This window comes from Boleophthalmus pectinirostris, unplaced genomic scaffold, assembly GCF_026225935.1.
Source record: "Boleophthalmus pectinirostris isolate CB_2022bp ecotype Guang Dong unplaced genomic scaffold, ASM2622593v1 HiC_scaffold_20, whole genome shotgun sequence".
NCBI classification, from domain to species: Eukaryota; Metazoa; Chordata; class Actinopteri; order Gobiiformes; family Gobiidae; genus Boleophthalmus; species Boleophthalmus pectinirostris.
This window is the reverse complement of record NW_026571153.1, coordinates 9,587,232-9,609,862: the sequence shown is the minus strand read 5'-3', so window position 1 is coordinate 9,609,862 and position 22,631 is coordinate 9,587,232. Positions and strand designations below refer to the sequence as shown.

The window sequence follows — 22,631 nt, the reverse complement described above, 5'->3', positions numbered from 1 at the left end:
ATTTCCAAAACTCAAAATGCTCCGTTCCTCTTTGTGATGTCGGCAGTAGTTTTCAAGTTTACAGCTACCCTTTATCTTTTGTTCAGCAGAGATTGGCCATTTCAGGACTGAAATCATCCAAATGATTCTAGTAAAGGTGTGTGAAGTTTAAAAACACAATCAGGCACTTCATGTATTACCACGTGACATCACAAGGTGGAACCGAGTGCTTTCTGTTTGAGCCTGTGTGAATGAAACACAACATGGGAACAGCATTATAATATACAGTAGATCAGAAAATAGCTTAATATGCACTCTTTAAGTCCAAGGTTATAAGGTATTGTAAAAATCTGTTTCACTATCTTTAAAAGTGCTCTGTGAATACATTTGTACTTATATTTGATTTACTTGCTTCTCTTTGTCATATAGAAATACCAGCAGGTCAAAAGTTCTCTATTCTCCCCCACAGAAAAGTGAATTGCAACAGCCCAGATACAGAAGCCTTATCTTTCTTATGAAATGCCAGCTATTTCCTTATATTGTTTGCCAGTGTTTGTTCTCCTGTCCGTGCCTCCTAATGACTCAGAGTGGACTCATATCACTGTCCCCCTGCCCCGGCTGCTCTGTGTGCCCCCCTCAGCTCTCGGTGCGCCGCCGTGTACTTCTGCGAGGACGGATGTGTCCCGAAGGAGGAGCACGAGGCCTGGTGCCAGAGACTGCGCCAGTACATGTTGAGAGAGGCCTGGCTGGGATACATGCCTTTCAGCTACAACACAGGTACACACATGCACACATGCACACATACACACACACACAAACACATGCACAAACACAGCTCCACCTCTTGCTGAGAGCACATGGGTTATTCAGGAGAGTGCTGTCCACAGGGAGCCATAGGACTATTAGTGCTCCTCAGGGTCAGTGAGGTTTATTACTCTAACGACACACATGGGTCTGTAGAACTACTCAACAAATGAATGCACAAAATTAAACCTACTAAATTAATTGCATCCAAAAGCACACAGGAAAAAGAATACACACTTTCACAATGGCTTGAAGTCATGATTTTAAATTCAGGATATTCACTGATTTGAATAGTTTAGACTAGATTAACTTACTGAACCTTCAGGGGGTAGAAAATTGTAGCCTGATTCATCAGCCTGTTTCACTTTGTGAAAACCGTCTGACCTCGCAGAGTTAGAATTTGTTCGCTCGACGGTAGGTGGGTACTTTTTTTAATTTAACCAATCGCTGCTATTTGGTAGTCACGTGTGCAATGCGCCGCTAATGGGGCTAACCGGTATTTTTAGTTTTTCCCAAATCCCGTAGGAAGAAGGGCAATAACGTCTTTCCCCTTAATAAAATTCACCAAACGTTCTCTTCGTTCTGGCTTTAAATCCTCGATCTTGGGAATCGTTGCCGACACAGAATGTCTGTCTTCGTCTACATCCATCTCGACCACTTTGTTTACTGTTGTGCTGTACCATAAAAGGGACCCAGACAGTCGCTTAAGTTTGACGTCATGGCTTCACAGCTCTTCGCTGATTGATCAGTGCGCGGTCTACAACTTCTGGGGTTCTTGCAAACCATCTGGTGTATTCTGATTCCTGACCTAGTCACAAGAAAGAAATTAAATTGAGCGGAGGCACTAGGTGGCAGTGTTGCTCATACTTGTTTTGAGTAATATCTAAAACCGTCAGAGATGTGGTCACAATGTCTGTATCCTCTCTCTTCCATTTCAAGATACAAATGCCCTTTCCAATTGATACTTTGCAGTGACATTATGCTGGGGGTGTTGTACGTGTATTTCTACTGGCGTAATGTTCAGCAGTTACCATGAAGGCACAAAGCACACATAAACAAACACAGATTAAAATTTTTTTAAGACAGCCTGAAAACTGAATTCAAAATATAAAATCTATTTAAGCAACACATTTTGAGGAGCCCGAGATCACAAGCGTACAAACGTTCACGGTCCTGTCAAGGTTTCATTTTCAGTAAAAAGATGAGAATGACTAAATGAAAAAATGTTGTCTGTGCTCAGTAGCTTGTGAGTGTAATTATGTGTGTGAGAGACTTGGTCAAGAGCACAAATCATCTCACCTGTTGGAGTTTCAACTAAATCAGCGCTTTCTGATCAGATTGTGTTAAAATAAAGATCAGATTACAGTTGATCTTGAGTAACAGAGCTTCAGACTGAGTTATGTTTTCAGATATAATTCAGTAGTCAAGAGTCTATGGTGCTGTTTGTGTAATTGTGTTTTAATCTCTTGTTCTCATCTTTGACCTGTGCAGAGGTGACGTCCAGAGACTTCAGTCTGGAGGAGTTCTTGTCAGAGCACAGGCTGGACAGAGGCTACTGGCTTGCACTGGAGCATGCTGCTACGCCAGCAGCAGAGCATAACAGCAGAGAAGGAGCAGACCAGAAAACAACAGGACTGGATACAAAGTGGGAACTTAGGATCAAAGTCCTGGTTCAGGGTCCTCTAATTTGCTTGCCTTGTTATTGCTTTGCCGAGAATGTTTGACACATTGTGATAGATAAGTTTAATACCCTAATAACTATGGCTGCAAAGGCCAAGTATAAGGCCATAATTTGCTTCACAAACCCCAAAATATATCGTTTTATCCTGTATAAAAACTCCTGACTAACCCTGTAGTTTAGATCTGTAGAAACTAGAGATGTAACAATAAACAAAAAATCGTGATATTGTATCGTCAGAGTTCTCACAATAATATCGTGGACCATCACAAAATATCGAATTACAAGTCTCTTTGTTTAAATTAAGAGTTAAGGTGCAGCAATAGAAAAAAAAGACAGAGAGAGGGAACTACATAGACCATGATCCTTTGCTCCATTTCAGTGAAAACTACAAGAAGAAATAACAGTTCTAAGCACTTTTAAGTCTTAGTTCTTTGGATTAAGTCTTGTCAAGGCATTTTAAGAGGAAAAAGTAGCATATTAACAGTTTTGTTAGCCTGCACAAAATATTGCAATAAATATTGTACTGTGAGATGTATATCATTAAAATATCGTACCGAGAGATTTCGATATTGTTACATCCCTAGTCATGAGACTCCCCACCATATTGTGAGCTTTCCTATGATATCGCAATAAATATCGTACTGTGAGGTTCATACTGTGACAATATCGTATCGTGAGACTTGGATATCGTTACTCTACTAGTAGGAACATGTTCTGAAATGTGATTATCATTTTGTCAATTCTTCTGGATGTGTTTGAAATGAGAACTTTGCACAGAACCGTATTATTAAAACATAAATTAAAAAGCTATTATAATAATAATAACGATAATCTGCATGGAGAAAAGCAGGTGACGGACCCTTCACCATAAACATTACACGGTGTAATTTTATAATATAATATAAATGTATAAACTATAAATTGTATAGGTCATAAGGAAGGATACGGACCCCTAAAAGAAGAAGAAGCCATTTTAATGTCAACTCTCCATTTAAAAAGCCTCATCAGACCACTAGGTAAAATATTTATACATTTCCCATGCAAAAATATTATAACACAGTATAAAGATAATGTTGTTTTTTTTTGCAGTATCGTGGCATATGTACTTCAGATGGAGAGAGCTCAGTTCTTCTTCCGTGGTCGCTCCTCTTCTCAGCTCTGCCCTGTCGATCTACTACATTATCACTTCACTGGTGCCAATCCATTGTAAAGACTTTATTCAAAATTAACTATAAATATATCTAGTATTTGTAGTTTAATGCGCCGTATCTTAGCTCCAGATTTAAATTTTTCATCTAAGAAGTTCTTGAAGATCCACCTCATCGAGTCGTACAGGGAGCTGCACACCTTGGCCACACTCTGGGTACGTTAATTATTCATGTATACAATGTTTTTTACAGTCTAGTAGTTAAGAACGCTGCTGTTTGACCCTCGACCCTTGTGTCCTGTGTTTTGCCGAGAAGGAACTGACTGTGCTCCTGCCACATGTGACCTTTGACCTGGTGTTTGCGTGCGCACATCTACCGTCATGGTTCCACAACATGAAGCTCTACATGTATAAAAAGGTAAGGGAATAGGATGCCTCAACTGAAATGCATTGCTTTTTTAGATATTTGGGACTTTTTTTTACTGTTTTATGTGACCCCAACTTGCAAATTAACACAATGTCCAAATTAATCCTCGACAACCAATACAAATTTGTCTCTTGTATCTTATTCTATCCATTAGTGTTGTCACATTATCAGCATTTGTCAGTTTTGGTACTAAGGAATTCAATTCAGTTCAAGTTTATATAATCGCACATTTAAAACCACTTCAGCCGACCAAAGTGTTTCACATAAAAGTGAACAAAAACAGAAGAAACAGTTACATATACATATTTACAGGAAAAGGAATATAAAGGAAACAGAAAATAGGAAAAGAGGAAATATAAAGGAATAGACTCGATACTCAATACTGATTCCAATACCACAATGATTATAAAAATCCCTCTGTTTTCACAATAGAATGTAATTTTCTTTTGTATTACTAAGTGGCCTTATATTTGTGTAATCCCTCAGTCGTCCAGGTTCTATAATCATCCATGGGCATGTACTTGAGGTATTATGTGGTCCATACTTGTCCTGATCAGCTCAAGATCATTCTAAAGCTATTCAGGAAAGGTTCTGTGAATGTTACTTTTTGAGTATTGATACTTGCTTAAATGAGTATCTAGTTTCAGTACTAGTTTTAGTATCGATTTTGATTTTCGTTCCTTTTGCAGACCTACTCTCCGTGGTTTCAGAATTACAGAAAATTAGGACCATTGCCATAACAATGAAGAATGTTAAACTAAATATTATTTCACTAGCAAGGACCACGTCACAACAATAGAATATGATAAAGATGTTTATTGGCGACCGATGGATGTGATGGCTGTGGGGAGACTTAGTGGTGTCTTCAAGAGTCTTCAAAATGTCACTCATAACAGGACGATGAAATCCATGAAAAACAAAAACATCAAAACTCAAACTCTTCTAATATATCATAGAAGAGTACCCAACCAAAAACCTAAAATTTTCTAAGATTTTTACATTGACTGGTCTGTTTACTGTGAGGTTGCACTGCAAAAAGCCATATTTATGTAAGTTAAAATGACTTAAATTAAGAACATTTTACATCATTTCAGTAGATTCAACTTGACAAGTAAAATTATCTACCAACAGAATAAGTATTTTTTTCTTTATTCAAGCAACATTTTATTTACTTTCTTATTTTAAGTGCAAAGAGTTGTTGTTTTTTGTGTCTTAACTGTGGCCACATGTATTTTCATATTTTAAGTACAAAATGTTTTATTCCACTGGCAGGTAATTTTACTTGTCAAGTGAAATTTACTCGGATCATGATAAAACTTTCCTAATTCAAGTCCTCTTAACGTGGCTAGATTTTAGTTTTTTTTGCAGTGTGACCAGTGTTTTCTGTTTTAGGATGAAGAGGGCAGCGTCACCATAGCAACAGAGCCGCCGGAGACCAGCGACACGAGGACGGTCGGGGTCAGAGTTCACTGTGGGGAGTACGAGTCTCTGCAGGACCGCGAGCCTGACCTCATCGTTGGTGCGAACTCTGGCTAAAAACACTGAGAGGAAACAGGATTTCCTCTTTCCAGCAAACGGTGCATTGTGCGACCTTACCTTTAATCATTTCCTCATTGTTTGTGCGTGTTTGTTCATTGACAGGATTCAGGCCAAGTTTTGTGAGAAAAGCTTCGACATGGCGTAGGATTCTGCCCAAACTCAAGGTACAAATTAAGGTCACGTTACGTTTTGAAAATTCCTTAAAGGTCCTGTGTTACGCAAATAGACTCTTGTAAGCGTTAAGACGTGTTATAATGTTGTTACTTCATCAAAAACATACCCAGAGTTGTGTTTTGTTTCATTCACACATGTTTCAGTAACTTTATTTTTAGTCTGTCTACATCTCCAAAGCTTTGAATGCTCTATTCCACCTTGTGATATCATGCAGTGGTAGTTCTCAAGTTAATAGCTCCCCATTGCCATACAAATGATTCTCGTGAATGTGAATGGAGTTTAAAAACACAGTGGAGCACTTTCTGTTGGGGATGTAACAATAACCAAAATATCGTGATATCGTATCGTCAAAGGTCTCACAATAATATCGTGGACCATCACATATATCTGATTAGTATCGAATTAGTAATTATCGAATAAGTCTCTTTGCTTAAATTAGTTGTTATGGTTTTATTTTTTTATTTTAATGTCTTTCTCTGTTATTTTATTGTCTTTGTTATTATGTAAAGCACTTTGAATTACTTACATACATAGAAATAAACTTGCCTTGCCACGGTGCAACTATAGCTAAAAAAAAAAAAGGGAACTACATAGACCATGATCCTTTGCTGTTGTCAGTGCAGACTAAATGAAGAAATAACTGTTATTAAGCACTTTTCAATCTTAATTCTTTGTATAATTACAGCTCCAAGTCTCACAATAATATCGTGGACCGTCACAATATATCGAATGACAAATTTCTTTGCTTAAATTAAGAGTTATGGTGCAGCAATAGCTAAAAAAACAGAGGGAACTACATAGACCATGATCCTTTGCTCCGTTTTGATGCAAACTACATGAAGAAATAAGCACTTTAAAGTTTTAGTTCTTTGGATTAAGTCTTGTCAAGGGATTTTAAGAGGAAAAAGTAGCTTATTCACAGTTTTGTAAGCCTCCACAAAATATCGTAATAAATATCGACGCGTGAGATGCATATCGCGAAAACATCATATCGAGGGATTTTCATATCGTTACATCCCTACTTCCTATATAACCACATGACATCACAAGGTGGTACAGAGTTTGAGAGAAGAACTCCGCCTAAATTTTGTGTTTTGTGTGTTGAATGTGTGTGAATGAAACAAAACGCAGCTCCAGGGATGTTCTTGGCGAGGAAACAACATTACAACACAGATCAAAAAATAGCGTAATACAGGACCTTTTAAAATTCGTTACTCTTTTCTCGTCTATATTACAATTTTTTATGACACAATTATTGAAGATTTTTAGCTTTTTGAATTTACACTGTAGTGAATTTGTCAGTTTAATGGTTCTGAGAAGCAGAGGCGAGCTGATAAGACGTGTGCAACAGAAAACACTTAGATAATCTCTAAACTGTAAACTGTCCCAAATGTTTCTTTTGGCAGTTAGTAACAATAAGGTGACTCATATCAGACCCTGAAATGGGCTGATGTCATACTCCCAGATGGGCTGAGTTTTCTCTATTGATTACATCGCATTTTGACATGAAATAACTAAAAGGTACAATCATAGAAATCTGTATTACATATGATTGGCCTAAAGAATGTTACGATGTCATCTGAGACACAGCAACATGTGGTGACATCTCAGGTCCTATACACCAGCGTTTCTTAAAGACTGGGTCACAAGAGATTTTTTTGGGTCGCCTTGTCACGATCTGCATGTAGGTCTAATATATACAGTTCGGACACATGCTGAAATGTTAAGACATGTTTTGTATAATTTCTAATCTTTTTGTAATTATTTTATAGACTATTTTGTTCCAATATTGCTGCTTCAATTGAATGTTGAAAAGAAAAAGAAATGGGTCAAAATAAATGTCCAAATAGGCGTCTTATGGATCTTTTTACTGCTGCTTCAATGACTGTTTTTCATTGTTTAAAACTTGAGTAATACTAATTGTTGAATAATGGCCAAATATGTGTCCCAAGAAATAAGTTTCGGAAACACTGCTTTATACAACTGTTTATTTGTGTAATCTGGAATGTATTTTTCCCACTTTTTGTTAATATTTTATAGGGATGCACCAAACTGATACTAGTATTGAATGTCGGCATCGATACAGAAAAAATTGCTCAGTTCATCCAATATCCTGGTTGGATTATATAGCTGTTTTATGACTATTTTCTTGTCATATTTGGCCCAGTAAATGATGAATATCTATCGTTACACAAAGTTGTTCTGTAGTTGGTTGAGGGATAAATATAAGTAACAACTACATAGCACATTTTGAAGTTCTTATTCTTTTCTTATTTTTGTTTTAATCTAATAAATGCTGTTTTTAGTTGCTATCAGTACATACGTATCAGTCAATATCAGGTATTGGAAGATGCTTAAATCCATCGTATCATAATCTGTAACTGAAAAGGCTGAATCCGTGCGTCCATAATAATAAAATAGTGTGTATTTTAAAGCAATAGGAACTATTTTAAGCAGCTGTCTCAGCTCATGTGTGTCCTGAGCTCTTATCCCTGTTGTGTTGTGTCCAGAGCGTGGGCGCGCCGGCGTTCTTCTGTGAGATCAGTGAGTACAGGTGCGCCAACAGTGTGGAGGTGGTACGCACCGCCGTCGGAGGAGCCGTGTCTGAACCCATGTACAACCCGTTCCACTGCCCTCTGCGCATCACAGGAGGAGACAACAAACTGCCCAAGTGAGGGACTGTCACAACATCTCACCAAATCTGAGAAAACAGGGATGACGAGATGTAAATGTCTGTGTTACTGCGAGTAGACAAATTGCAGTAATTTTCCAGGGCCTATATTACTCAAAATTGATTCTTGTGAGGGTTAAACCATGTTGTGATGTTGTTACCTTCTCAAAAACAGACCTGGAGTTGTGTTTTGTTTCATTCACATGTTTGAATAATCTTTTATTATTAGTCTGTATACATCTCCAAAGCTCAAAATGCTCTGTTCCACCTTATGATGTCATGAAGCTGTTGAAAAGTTGAACAGTTACATTTCACTTTTAGTTCAGTAGAGATCGGAAATTCCAGGGTTGAAATGATCCAAATGATTCTAGTGAATGTGTATAGATTTAAAAACACAGTGGAGCACTCAGAACTCAGTAAATATGCAGGATTTGTTTGTTAAAAGTGTGGTAATGAAACAAAAAACAACTCTAAGTATGTTTGTGATTAGGAAACATAAAACAGCGTAATATGGGCCCTTTAAATTATGACTAAAAAGACAACTACAATCCCTAACTAAGAAAAAGAAAGACATTAAAATCTAAATGATCCAAAATGATCATTAATCAGCTTCATTAAAAAAAGGATTTTATACCATTTATATTCCTAATTCTATACCAGATATGTTGGGTGCGCTGTGTAACTGCATTGGTGGAAGTGTAGCCGTCTGCTTATCTCCATGGAAGATGTCGTTGCTTTGCCTGGAATGTTCAAGAATAGGGCATTAAATGTGTCTGTTTTAGTTTTATGCCTTTTCACGGGACATTCCAGACAGAAGAACATGTCAGTGGAGAAAAGAAGGTTTCAGATCCTCCAGCTAAAAAAGAGTTGAATGTCAGAAATGTATATAACTGGTTAAATGTTTTTATTACTTGCTGTGCCTTGAGCATGTGTGTGTACTTCCTGTTTCAATTGTTTATTTTTGTTCTTCATATATTTGCATAATGTTTTGTTTTCACATATTCATAGTACTTGTTTGTCTTTTAGGTACAGCAATGCCTTTATCTTCTGCCTCATCCATACCAAGGAGAAAGTAGAAAAAGAAGCTCTACGTGCAATTAAGCGAAAGAAGAATAAGAACAAATAAAAGTTAAAAAGTGGTTCTGCTTCATCCTAGTGTGTATTTTTTTTAGAGAGAATTTAAAATGTCAGGACCAGAGCCACTGATATTACGCATGTTTTAGCCATAATAGACACTATAATGTAATAAATGCATCATAGATACATTTTACATCATACTTTGAAGTATTTTAGATGAAGAAACACCTCCATGGAGACAAGCAGGTGCAGGACCTTCCACCTGAAAAGTCACATACTGCAGCTTTATGGCAGGTGTTTTCTTTACTGGAATTTGTACTGCTCCGAGTACTGTACTGTACTGTTTGATAAATAATACTTTAAAAACCCGCTATAATATACATACATACATACATATTTTGAGATCTTAAATGACTTCAAATGCATTAATTTTGATAAAGAATTGTGCTGAATTTTGTTCAGTATAAATAACCAAATCTGTCTCTTTTTCTAGCAGCTTTTTTTTTTTTTTTTTTGGTTTGCTCGAATTATGAATATGTTAAAAATAAAACCCTCAGCCTTTTCAGCAGGTCTCACACAACAATAAACATACTTTCATTTAGTCATGTAGAAAGTACAGATACCTCAAATTTATACTGTACAATACTTTATTTGGTTATAAACCTGGGAATACTTTTTGTTACATTTCACTACTGCCTAAAATTGCAGAAGGCCTATATTAACCCTAGATTCTCCACTAAAGCACGGTTTGAATACTAGATAATTTCACATCCTGTTTGCACTCTAACCACTGTCCATTATGTCATTATAACATGGCGTGCTCCACTGTACATCCATTAAATCTTCAGAGCTTGTCAGTTGCTAATGAAAGAGGCCTGTTGCTCTCTCTCCTGCTCCGAGCATTACTGGCTGCTTGTTATTCCTCAGGGAGAGATGAGAAGTGCCCCGCCACCACCAGCCCTGTCCTGCCAAGAGGAGCGCACCCTTCAAACACTTCCTGACATCTGGCCACAAGAGCCATCACTGGAGGCTAAATGCTCGCAATAGAAGGGCTGGGTCACCTCTTGCCCCAGGCCTGCTCCGCTCTCATGTACAAAGTGAAAAAGCCACAAATGAGCAGCAGGCTTGTTGGTAAATATTTCACAGTCACTTCCCCTAACTTACAACAGTGTTGCATTTTGTACTTTTGTACTGAATTCCTGGATGCAGTAATATATGTGTAGACTGGGCTATTCACTTTAACCTGCAGTAACCCTATAACCCAGTAAAACTCAATAACCTGGGTAACCCTGACCCAGTCCTGTTTATTTTTGCTTCAGCAGTGTTAAGTTTGGTTTGCAGAAGGAAACAAACAAGCTTGTGGGTTATTTTGCACACTTTTATTTTTGGCACAGGCAGACTTTGAAGTTCCTCATTGTCACAGCTCTGGTCGTGTTCATGGTTTACCCTTTAGCAGGTGGTGTCTGAGATGGGCTGTTAGTGGTTGGACTGTGAGGCCATTTCTGCTGTGGAAAAGAGCACTGAGTGCACTCTGTTCACTCACAGCCCGAGCAGAGGCTGTTATTCAACGCCTCACAATTCAAACGTAACACAATTGGCCCAGGGCTCAGTGGGCGAAAGCTCTGACTGCAGCTCTGCCCAGCGGCACAACGGCACACAGAGCCCAGGGCGTGCGCGCGCGCATCTTAAACAGTTCACGTGACAGAGAGGGTCCTCTGCTCTGACTTGTGATGTGTCAGGACGGAGCTCTACAGCCAGGACAAAGTGCACTTCATACCGGGGGTCATTCTCAAAAGAGAACAGAGTCCGCGGCTTTAAGAGACACGTGAGACACGCAGAGACCGACAGCCACAGCGGAAGTCCAGTCACACCCCTTCACAATAAAAGTGTGAGATTGTAGAACAAGACATTATTATGTAATGCAGTTCTTCACTCCATTATGTAACCTTAAGAATATTATACCTCATGTTTAATTATTATGTGCAACCATAAACTGTATATAGACAGAGTCATGTGCATTAATGTATGTGTGTTTATTCCACTGTTTATTGCAGTTCTATATAAAAATTAAAGCGTCACACAAAAAACATTGCTCTGTATATTTCAGATATCCCCAAATAAAAGAAATTGGGCTTTAACATCCCATGGCCTTATCATCCAAACAGATGTATGAAAATGAACTTCATTTGTGATAAACACAAAATGTTTAACTCCACATTTGCTGCAGAAGAATGTACAGCTGATGAACGTGTTTTAATCAGAAAGATGAAGATGAACATCCCACATGAGAGGGATAGGTTCATGTTTATTGGCCATTTTTCTTAAAGAACCACCTGAGATCTTATTACTTTGTGTATGGCATTAATCCTATCTAGCCTATATATTTATGCCATGGAAGTATAATTATCTATGCAGACAAGCTGTTGACATCACCAGGCCACATGACAGGTCAAATATGCAGAGAGGAGTTTAATGTAACCTATTTTTGAGCCATAAACACACATGTAGGCAGGGCAAGTTTATTTGTATAGCACAATTTGTTCACAAAGTCATTCAAAGTGCTTCACAGAATAAGAAAGACATTAAAATCGCAATGCAAACAAATCAAAGGATAAATAATCAACATAGATAGCCCACTACATGAAAATAGTTTAATACCAAACAATACTGTAGAGCAATCGACCATCTTCACCATGAGACAAGCAGGTCGCGAAACATCCATCAGAAAAGTTACATATTGCACATTAAGTTTAAAGAGTAAATTATGTTTGTGATATAATACAAAGATGTTATTTGTATTCTGAAAACACAAAATGACTCTCATCTTATTATAAAGCCACATGAGAGCACTGTTTCTGTTGTAGATCAGATAGGGTGACCAGACGTCCCGGTTTACCTGGGACCGTTCCAGTTCCTGTCCCTGCAGATTTATCCAAACCCAGTGATTTGTCTCAGTTTTATACAAGAAATGCCCCAGGTGTCCCTATTTTTGACCAATTTCATCTCTGCCAACAGTAAAGAGAGGCATAATTTGTCATTTGTTTAAGTAGAATACAGAAAAATGATTAAAAAACTAAGAAAATGTGACTATACTGACTCACATTAGAGCCAAGTGCATACATTTTTTTTCTTAATTACACTGTTGTACCAACCAACCCAAACCAGGGATGTCCCAGTTTTTTATTTTGAAAATCTGGTCACCTTAAGATTGGATGGGTCAAATATAGAAGACAAATTTCTCTACACAGACAATAAAATCTTCCTACCTACCGACCTACCGACCTAACAAATAACCCTGAGAATCAGTGTTGGGAAGGTGACTTTTAAAATGTATTCCCTTACAGATTACAGATTACATACCCAAAAATGTAGTTTGTAACGTAATCCATTAAATTACTTAAGGTGAGTAACGTAATCTGATTACTTTGGATTACTTGATATTGTTATGCTTTTTAAAACTACATGAATGTACCAACCACGTCCTGAAAATTCTTGTTCTCTTCAAATTCTCTGTTGAGCCCAAGTCTCCATGAATTAGCAACTGTTTGCTGTAGAGAAGCAAAGACCAGGAAATCATAACATAATTGTCTTCTAAAAGAAAATAAAAATCCCAGTCTTTACTTAAGCATATAAAAAATATTATTAATAGAGAAATGATTTCTATATGAGATCACTGCTGCTTTAAATTATGTTCACTCTACTGTTAGGTGTCATATTGTTTATACCTGGTTTAGACCTGGTTTAGTCCTGATTTAGTCCTGATTAAGTTCTGGTTTAGTCCTGGTTTTAGACCTGGTTTTAGTCCTGCATTAGTCCTGCTTTTAGACCTGGTTTAGTCCATCTTTTAGACCTGGTTTAATACTGGTTTAGTCCTGGTTTTAGACCTGGTTTAGTCCTGGTTTAGTCTTGGTTTAGTCCTGCTTTTAGTCCTGGTTTAGCCCAAAATGTGAAAACCGGAAAATACCGCCATGTAATCCATTTATTTCAACGAAGTAACTGTAATCCAATTACCACTCACTGAAACAGTAACTGTAACTGAATACAGTTACTCATAATTTGTACTCTGATTACGTAATCCCGGTACATGTAATCCGTTACTCCCCAACACTGCTGAGAATAGAGGACCCAGTGTTACGTCACAGTTTACTTGTTTTATTTTGTAGACGAGACCGGAATCGGCTGTTAATGCGCACGGAGCTTTTCAGTGGTACCTGTCAAACAGTCCGCTGCTCGTCAGTGCTTCAGCCGCAGCTCTGTCAGCGCACAGCGGACACCAAACTCAGACCAAAATGCGCCTGGTGTTTTTTCCTTTTTGGTGAAGACGGCAGCGCGCGAGAGGACATCAGTGCGCGCACCCGCTGTTCCGCCCGTGAGCTGCGTCCTGCGGCACGGCGCAATGAGAGCCGGGAGAATTAAGTAGACCCGGGGTATGGACCTGGGACAGCGGCTCCCGAGAAAGACACCGGCTGCAGCGTGGACACAAAATGGGCACGGGAGCAGCATGACCTACTTCACGCGGGGCCTCTTGGACGCGTCTCCGGGACATGGACACATTCCTGTCAAGCACCGCGCTGTCAAACCTCGTAACGGGAACAAGTGACCTTCAGTCGGAGGAGTTCGCGCTGCGGGACTATGCACAGCGAGCCGTGAGAATGCGCTGAGGACTCTACCATTCATTTGTGCTCCCTATGTCCTATGCAAAGACAAGAATTGAAACCTGAAGGGCAGCTGACCTTTACGGACACTTCAGGGTAAAAGAAGAAACCAAATGAAACAGTTTAGCCAATTTTATTAGATTTTTTTTTTTTGCTTTATGTAACGCATAATAGCCATTCTGTGATCTCCTCCACTGGATTATAGACCAACTAAGCTCTTTGGATTACAGCCTGCAGCACTCAATACATGTGCTAAAAGCCAGCTATAAAAGGTCTGATTTTTTTTTCTGTCTCTGAGCCTAAATGCCTTATCCGTGAACGAACGTGCAGTCGTCAGCAATAAAGCCAACAAGCAAATAAGAACATTTAAATCCAGTGTAATGCCTGTCGCGCTCTAGCTTCAGTCCATCACCATGCTTCTCAACTGCGGCCAGCCCCTTCCCCTCCTGAGGCACACCGATGTTCCACCTCGGGTCATCGAGAACTTCATCCTGACCGGCTACCGTTTCCCGAACTACAGCCTCAAGGACTGCCTCCTGTCCGCTTTCAGACCCACCAACGAAACCGGAAACTTCTGGACGCACTTCCTCCCGCTTTTCGTCTTCTTCTACCACTTCGTCGAGGTGTTCGGTTGGGAGAACACGCCCGACGGTGACGACCCGTTCTTCTACCCGTTGTGGAACTACTTCATCGGGGTGTTCTGTCTCCTCATGGCGAGCAGCTTGGCGCATCTCCTGAATTCAATGTCCATCGTAGTTAGAGAAGTTTGTTTCTTTGTGGACTACGGGACAATTAGCGCATACACTGTCGGATCATCTCTTGCTTATTACTTCTACATCCATCCTAGAGCCGGACTGGGCGAGACGCGAGAACAAAACGGCTCACTGGTGGATTCGAAACAAGAAACTTCGACGTCTTCCTATGCAACTCCAGATCTGAGTATTTTCTTTGAGACCTTCTACATTCCCAGCGCGTGTTTGGTCGCCATTGTTTGCGTCTTATCCTGCTGCAACACTCGTCAAAGATGGAGAAAACACCGCTACGTTATCCGAACCATGGTTTTTCTTCTGCCGTTCTTCATCTCCTCAGCGCCAGTGTTCTACCGACTTCTCACCAGATCGCCATATCCGGTGAAGTCCTCCTCGTTTGCGTCGTCCAGCACCATGGCGATCTTCTTCTACCGACATTGCTTCTGGTTGTTGCTGTCCGCCGTGGTCAACATCAGTAAAGTCCCGGAGCGTCTGGCCCCCGGTCGGTTTGACATCTGGGGGCACAGTCACCAATGGTTCCACTGTTTTACGTTTCTGTCGATCCTGGATGAGCTTCACATGATCAAGGCGGAGGTGAAGGCCATTCTGCTCAGCCCGTCCTTGCTCCTTCCCCCTGGCGTCTCGCCGCGGCTCCCCGGTCCCACCGTAGCCTCGACGTACGGGGTGATGCTGCTGCTCCAGACCACCATCGTCTCCATTATCGTGTGGTTCTCCTGGAAGGCCAACTGCATCTACGGACCTCAGCGGGACCAGCTGGAAAAGGAACACATGAAGAACCACGCAAAGTGTCACTGATTGGCAAACGTACTTCAATTCTTTGGTGTTTTATAACGAAAGGCTGGGCGATATGGCAATAAAAAATCCAATTGAAAAGGATGATTTTGACGATGCGCTATGTCGTCACTATCGTCATATTGTGATTCAGAAATTTCCAATTTAATGCACGCTGAAAAACAAGACACTTTTCCCAACTAATCCTCCTTTTAGTCAGGCTTTGAGTGAGTGACAGGTGGAATTAACCAATCAGAGTGAAGTGTGAACATTTAAGGCAATAAAAACATTAACATGAATCGTGATAGAATCGAAATCATGATTTGGATTTACTCAAATGATTCTATTATTTTTTTGCATATCGCCCGCCCATAAATCAGATTAATATCGAAACTGAAGCATTTATTTAAGTATTTATTTAAAAATACTTGTGTAACTAGAAATTATAGACTAATTTGCTTCAAACTAAAGTCTTGAAAATTACTGATCTTGAAGCTAATTTCTCGTACAATTCCATCCAAAACTATAATTTCCTTTGATTTCGCACTAAAATCTGTAATCAAGGTAACTCCTTAAACATATTGCGTGGGTTGTGTAAGCATGTCATGCCACAGAACATATTACTCCCTTCCTTCCTGCCCCTTGAGACCAAACTGTAACATCAAAGAGGTGGACCTAGAGAGAGATTAAAAGATCAGACTAGACGGAGCAGAAACTGGAATACCACTCTGCTCGTGCATGTTGGAACAGGGAGAGTGTCATAACAGCTGCCTTTTAATGCCTGAGGTGCAGTGGTGGAAGGTAACGAAATACAAAAGTAAAAGTAAAACATTAAGTAAAATTTTTAGGTATTTGTACTTAAGTAAATTTGACAGTGGATGCTTTTCTTTATGGTTTGAGACCTGCTGAAATGGCTGAGACTTATTTTTAGGACATTTAATTTGAGTTAACATCCAAAATTTGAGCAGAAAGTAGAAAAGTAAAGTAGAAAAATGAAGAAATCAGTTGAATCACGTAAAATCAGCTACATTTTTAATCAGAATCACTACATTTTCATCAGAGGTGGACTCGAGTCAGACTTGAGTCACTATTTTTACGACTTGAGACTTGACTTGATAAAATGGACTAAGACTCAGGACTCGACTTGGACTTGAAGGTCAGTGATTTGGGACTTGACTCGGACTTGAGGCCTGTGACTTGAGAAGACTTGATGCTTTTCCTAAAAAAATATGTTTTTAGAAAATACTTTTCTCTTTACAGTTAATTCATGTGGCGTTTAAGTTTACAGAAACAAACTGGAACATGTCCCTCCCACTTCTGTTTATTACTTTGGATGTAACTGAAGTACTGTGATGTGGTATCCACAAATGTACTACAGTAATATACAATAATATAAAGTACAATACAGTAATATACAGAACAATACAGTAAAACAGAGGGAACTACATAGAACATGATCCTTCGTGACAAAACAACTCTTCTTAAGCACTTTTAAATCTGAATTCTTTCTATTCTGGTCATAATGATTCACACTAAGCTCTTGTCAAGGCATTTAAAAAGGAACAATTTACATTTCTACTACTCTTATATAAATAATCATATAAAAATACCATGACTTTTTAAGTAGAAATGAGCTTAAAAATCATATAAATTGCAAAAATCTAAGGTATATTTGGTGCCTTGGTTTAAATAACTTGAAGCTCAAATTAGACAACTTGGACTTGACTTGGACTTATGGGCCAGTGACTCAAGACTCGACTTGGACTTGCCTGTTTTTGACTAGGGACTTGACTTGGACTTGAGGTCAAAGACTTGAGACTTGCAAAACAACGACTTGATCCCACCTCTGCGTTTTATGATCTAAAAATCTCAGCAAAATACTTCTACATGCAGGTACTTCAAGATTATTTCATAGTTTGACACTTTTAATTGAGTAAACTTCTGCACATGTGTCCACACTTTTACTTTAATCCACCACTGCTGAGGTGTTGGAAAGGGAATGTTCCTTTGTAAGCCTTTAGTCATGTCATTAAATCAGCTATAGCATGTTTTCACACGATACTTCCTCTTTCACTTCCACTTCCTGCGACCTAAATTATAATCACCCTCACTCTTTATCTACTCGTGCTAATCGTTTGACCTAAGTTAGCCTTCGACGAACTTTTCTAACTCTCTTTCTGTCGTGTTATAAGTGGCGCACAGGAAGCGTGGTGGCTTCCGGTGGCCTTGTGGAGCTCGATCAGAAAATGTGAAGCACTTTTAGGAGCCCACTTGACCTCCTCTGCTGTTCAGAAGCCATGTTTGCTGTCATAGTTTGTTTTTCTAGACTAAACCTATGTCTTTGGACTTTAAAGATGATGAGTGTATCCATGCTGCAGTTATTACAAGCGCTATATTATCATTGTCTAGTACTGTATTTGCTTAGGTGGACCACAAAAAGCTCCAAGCCTGACGCAACGCTCTTAGATTCTCAATCAGACTTCTTTTTTTTTTTTTGCCATTTAAAGGTGCACTATGTAGCTTTTCAGATGCCTGCTTGTTTCCATGGAGATGTTATTGCCTGGTCTGGAGTCTTACATAGTACAAGATCCTATATTACACAAAATGGATTCTTGTGAACGGAGTTGTATTTTGTTTCACTGATACATATCGAGTAATCCTGCATTATTTATAGAGTAATATTATAGGCCGTTTAAACCAGTGTTTCCCAAAATTTTATTTAAAACCCAAACCTATATTTTGAAAGTCACAAACCTTCGTGACCCAAGTCAATAGACATTATTCATAAATCACAAAATAAAGGTGGATTTGACCATTATTGAACATTAATGAGGATATTTTATTGTTGACTATTTTTAGGACTTGAGGCTTGACTTGATAAAATAGATCAAGACTTGGGACTCAACTTGGACTTGAAGGTCAGTGACTTGGGACTTGACTCTGACTTGTGACCTGTGACTTGAGAAGACTTGAAAAGCACTTTTAAATCTGAATTCTTTCTGTTTTGTTCGTAATGATTCACTCTAAGATCTTGTCAAGACATTTAAAAAATTTGCATTTCTACAACTCTTGTATAAATACTCATATATAAATATACTATGACTTTTTAAGTACAATTAAGTTTAAAATTCATATAAATTGCAAAAATCTAAGCTCTATTTGGCACTTTGGTTTAAAGACTTGAAATGACTTGAAGCTCAAAGCAGACGACTTGGACTTGACTTGGACTTATGGGCCAGTGACTCGAGACTCGACTTGGACTTGCCTGTATTTGACTCGGGACCTGACTTGGACTTGAGGTCAAAGACTTGAGACTTAATTTAGATTTGAAAAACGACGACTTGGTCCCACCTTTGCTCTGAACAACTAGTATTACTCATATAATTACAAAAAGATTTGAAATTATACAAAACATGTCTTAACATTTCAGCATTTCTAATGAGATAGGTGGGCAGGAGGAGAGCGCAGCAGCAGATCAAATGCAGAATTCAGTCTGTTTCTGTGCTTTGTCTTCATTTTTGTGAGCACAGAAAATCCATATTCACACAGATCGGTAATAGTTGCAGATTTATATGCAGATCGTGACAAGGCGACTCAAAAAATATCTCTTGCGACCCACCTGAGTTTCATGATCCAGTCTTTGGGAAACAATGCTTTAAACTATCTATCAGCAGAGGATGCTACCAGGCTAAGTTATGAGTCAGATCAGTGGAAAGGCGACCCCGCTCACAGAAAGAACATGTGTTTTTCAAGGTATTTTTAAGCAATATGAACACCCGTAAAATCTAAATGCAAGGTGAAATTGTTTAATGCCACAATGTGAAACACTCCAGGCAAAGCAATAACATCTCCATGGAGACAAGCACCAGAAAAGTTACATACTGTAGCATATTTTTACCCTTAGGGGGAAGAAGTCTGTTCCTTGTAAATACATCGTTCATTTTTAACTTAAATATGTAACAGAAGAGTGTGATTTGATCTGCAGGACTCACTTAAAGACTTTACCACAGTGCGCACAGACTCGTGTGATTGACAGGGCATCCCTTTTAAAGCCATAATTTATACGTAAAATGACCCTGGGGTCGTTTTCCAATCCGTCCTGAGAGGAGCTTCTAAACTGTCCATGAAATTTGCAAAAGAATGTGAGTTATGGATTTTCCCTACAGACTCGGGGTTATCAAGGTATATTTAGTCATAATATATCACTTTTCTGGTGGAGGCTTCTCCACGCTTGTCTCCATGGAGATGTTATTGCTTGTCTGGAATGTTCCACAGTATGTTATTAAAAGTGTCTGTCACCATAGAGCCAAAACAGATGACAACATTAGGTCAGTTTACAAGTCTGTCACGATAATAGTTCAATATACGAAAGATGGAACAATATATTTTGGGACTCAATATTTATCATCTCGCAAAAATGGGGAAAGTTTTAGAGATCGGCTGATACTGATTGTTCAAAATCCCGAGCAAACGATGGTCAGAAAGCTCTGCCGATATTTTTGGGGCTGATATGTTGGGCCAGTTTTGATGCTTTTCCCAAATTATGCAAGTTAAATTTATTACAAGTTGTGTAGTCACGTTTTGCGCAGCTTTCTCTTCAGTGTGTCAATTTGTGTGTATCTTTGTGTGTATTTTTTAGGCAGCAGTTCAACCAAAAAAAATAATATTTGGCCTGTGATAGAGATTTAAAGCCCAAATATTGGCCTGATATATCGGCCAACCAATATATCGATCTGTTGGTTTTTTTTTAGATTAGATTAGATTGAACTTTATTGTCATTACACATGTATAAATACAAGGTACCAAAATGTGGATTGACGATTAAATCAGAAGTGCAAGTACGATATATACAGAATGTGGAGTATATACAGTATCGACAATATACAGTATATTACAGTGTAGATTGAAGTGAATATATACAAATAAATAAATATGACAGTATAAACAGGAGGGAATTAGATATAAAATACATAGGAGATATATAAGCAGATGGATTTTAGATTTTTATGTATTTATGTAATGTAAGATTTTAGCTGTAGAGAGTAGAATAAATAACTTCTGTGGCTTATTATTAGTTTATTCTGCTGTTAATTTGTTGCAGCTCATGCTTTTTAATGATGATATTTGTAAAAAAAAAAAAAAAAAAAAAGGGATTATGCTGGTTTGTGCCAGTGGAATGAAATAGTTTCATTTTTATTATTTATCGCATTATTTCTCCATAGCACTATATCGCTCTTGGAAATCTGTTATCGTGACAGGCCTATTTACAGGTCAGATCCATAGATATTTAATGCCATACTGTGGAACATTCTTGCCCAGGCTGGCGCCACTTAGTGCCTCTGTGCAATTTAATTTCTCCCTAGCGATTAGGTCAGGAATCGGAATACACAAGACGGTTTGCAAAAACTCCGGAAGTACGAGTTCGGGCACCAGCCAGTCAGCGAAGAGACATAAATTCTGTTTTGTCAACGATTCCCGAGATCGAGGATTTAAAGCTGGAGCACAGAGAATGTTTGGTGAATTTTATCAAGGGGAAAGATGTTATTGTCCTTCTTCCTACGGGATTTGGAAAAAGCTTAATATACCAGCGCCGCATTACATAAGTCACGACCAAATAGCAGCGATTGGTTAAATAAAAAAGTACCCGCCTACCGTCGAGTGAACAAATTCTAACACTGTGAGGTCAGACGGTTTCCATGAAGTGAAACCGTCTGATGAATCAGGCGAGAACATTCCAGGCAAATCAACAACATCGTCATGTAGAACACCAGGTTTCAGACCCCTCGCCTCTACCAAAAAGCTCCATTATGCCCCTTTAACGTTTTGTTAAAATGAAGAGGAAAGGGTTTTTGTTTTTCTGACTGTTTCTGTTCTGTGGTTTCCTCTGCTCCTCTCAGATACGACGCTTCGTTCTTATTGGCCCATTACTTCATGTGGTGTGCTGGTGCGTGTTTGTGTCGGCTGTGGTAGGACTTTAGACTTGACATGTTGATTCTGTATTTTCACAAAAAGCTCAGATGAAGGTGATAATATGGATGTTACTTGTCTTATTAAACATATAATTATTTTTATTTATATGCATTCACTTGCACAGTATTACAGGACCTTATAGAAGTTTGAATTATAGTGCACTTTAACTATTTTTCTTACACGGTCAGTTCTCCAGTACTGTATAGTTTGGACTCTCTTCAGGTTAAGCTGCTTTTACCATGAATGAACCACTTCTACTGAAACATACTGTAGGTTGTCTTATTGTGGGATGCTTGGATGAGTACGAACTGAAGTAGTGAATGTGAATCCACTGTACCTACCTGTAAGAACTCAGGGGTGATGGAGGAGTGACAGGTTTGCTTTTAAAAGATGAAATAGCATCGTTACAGACGTGTGTATTAGACGATATGTGAATTTAAAATAGCACTGGTGATGATTTCAATAAATTCTTCAATAAACTTACAGTGTTGGTTTCTGTTTTCATTTGTATTTTATCTAAAAACACGTGATATGAACTGCACCTTCAACACTATAGCGTTATAAATTGTAAAATGTGACTTAATCTCAAGAATATTTCAGGTACAAGACAAAACTATGATGAAACCATGTTAAAAAATCAAAATGTCTTAACTCTGCAATCACAAAATCACAAATAAAACCTTTAGTTCAGTACAGATTGGCAGTTCCAGGGCTGAAATTATCAAAACAAAGTGGAGAAGTAACTCAATACATGTGCCAAAAATACATATTTAGAGAACTTATTTTGTATTCCAGTAAAGTTCCTCTATAATTTGGTGATATTTAGAGCCTTCCTCAAATCAAAGACACACATTGTAGTTCTTGATCGTGCAATTTGTGTTTCAAACTGCACAACACAAGTGACACAAATAGAACACATCTCCTGCTGTGTGCGCATTGTGTTTTTTAATTAGAGATAAATAAATG

General features: G+C 38.6%; 2 protein-coding genes across 2 annotated transcripts; both read left to right on the top strand.

The window, feature by feature from the left end:
- Positions 1 to 621: 621 nt before the first annotated feature.
- Positions 622 to 9,561, top strand: LOC129409818 (zinc finger MYND domain-containing protein 15-like). Its single transcript, XM_055156595.1, has 10 exons — positions 622 to 756; positions 2,275 to 2,428; positions 3,394 to 3,480; positions 3,554 to 3,670; positions 3,739 to 3,827; positions 3,928 to 4,029; positions 5,431 to 5,557; positions 5,680 to 5,741; positions 8,262 to 8,422; positions 9,449 to 9,561. Exons 2-10 carry the CDS (start codon positions 2,356 to 2,358, stop codon positions 9,546 to 9,548), a joined length of 918 nt encoding a protein of 305 aa, XP_055012570.1. The 5' UTR covers positions 622 to 756; positions 2,275 to 2,355; the 3' UTR covers positions 9,549 to 9,561.
- Positions 9,562 to 13,701: 4,140 nt separating this feature from the next.
- On the top strand, positions 13,702 to 22,150 carry paqr9 (progestin and adipoQ receptor family member 9). The gene has a single exon (XM_055156482.1). The coding sequence runs from the start codon at positions 14,568 to 14,570 to the stop codon at positions 15,717 to 15,719; it is 1,152 nt and encodes a 383-aa protein (XP_055012457.1). The 5' UTR covers positions 13,702 to 14,567; the 3' UTR covers positions 15,720 to 22,150.
- Positions 22,151 to 22,631: the final 481 nt, after the last annotated feature.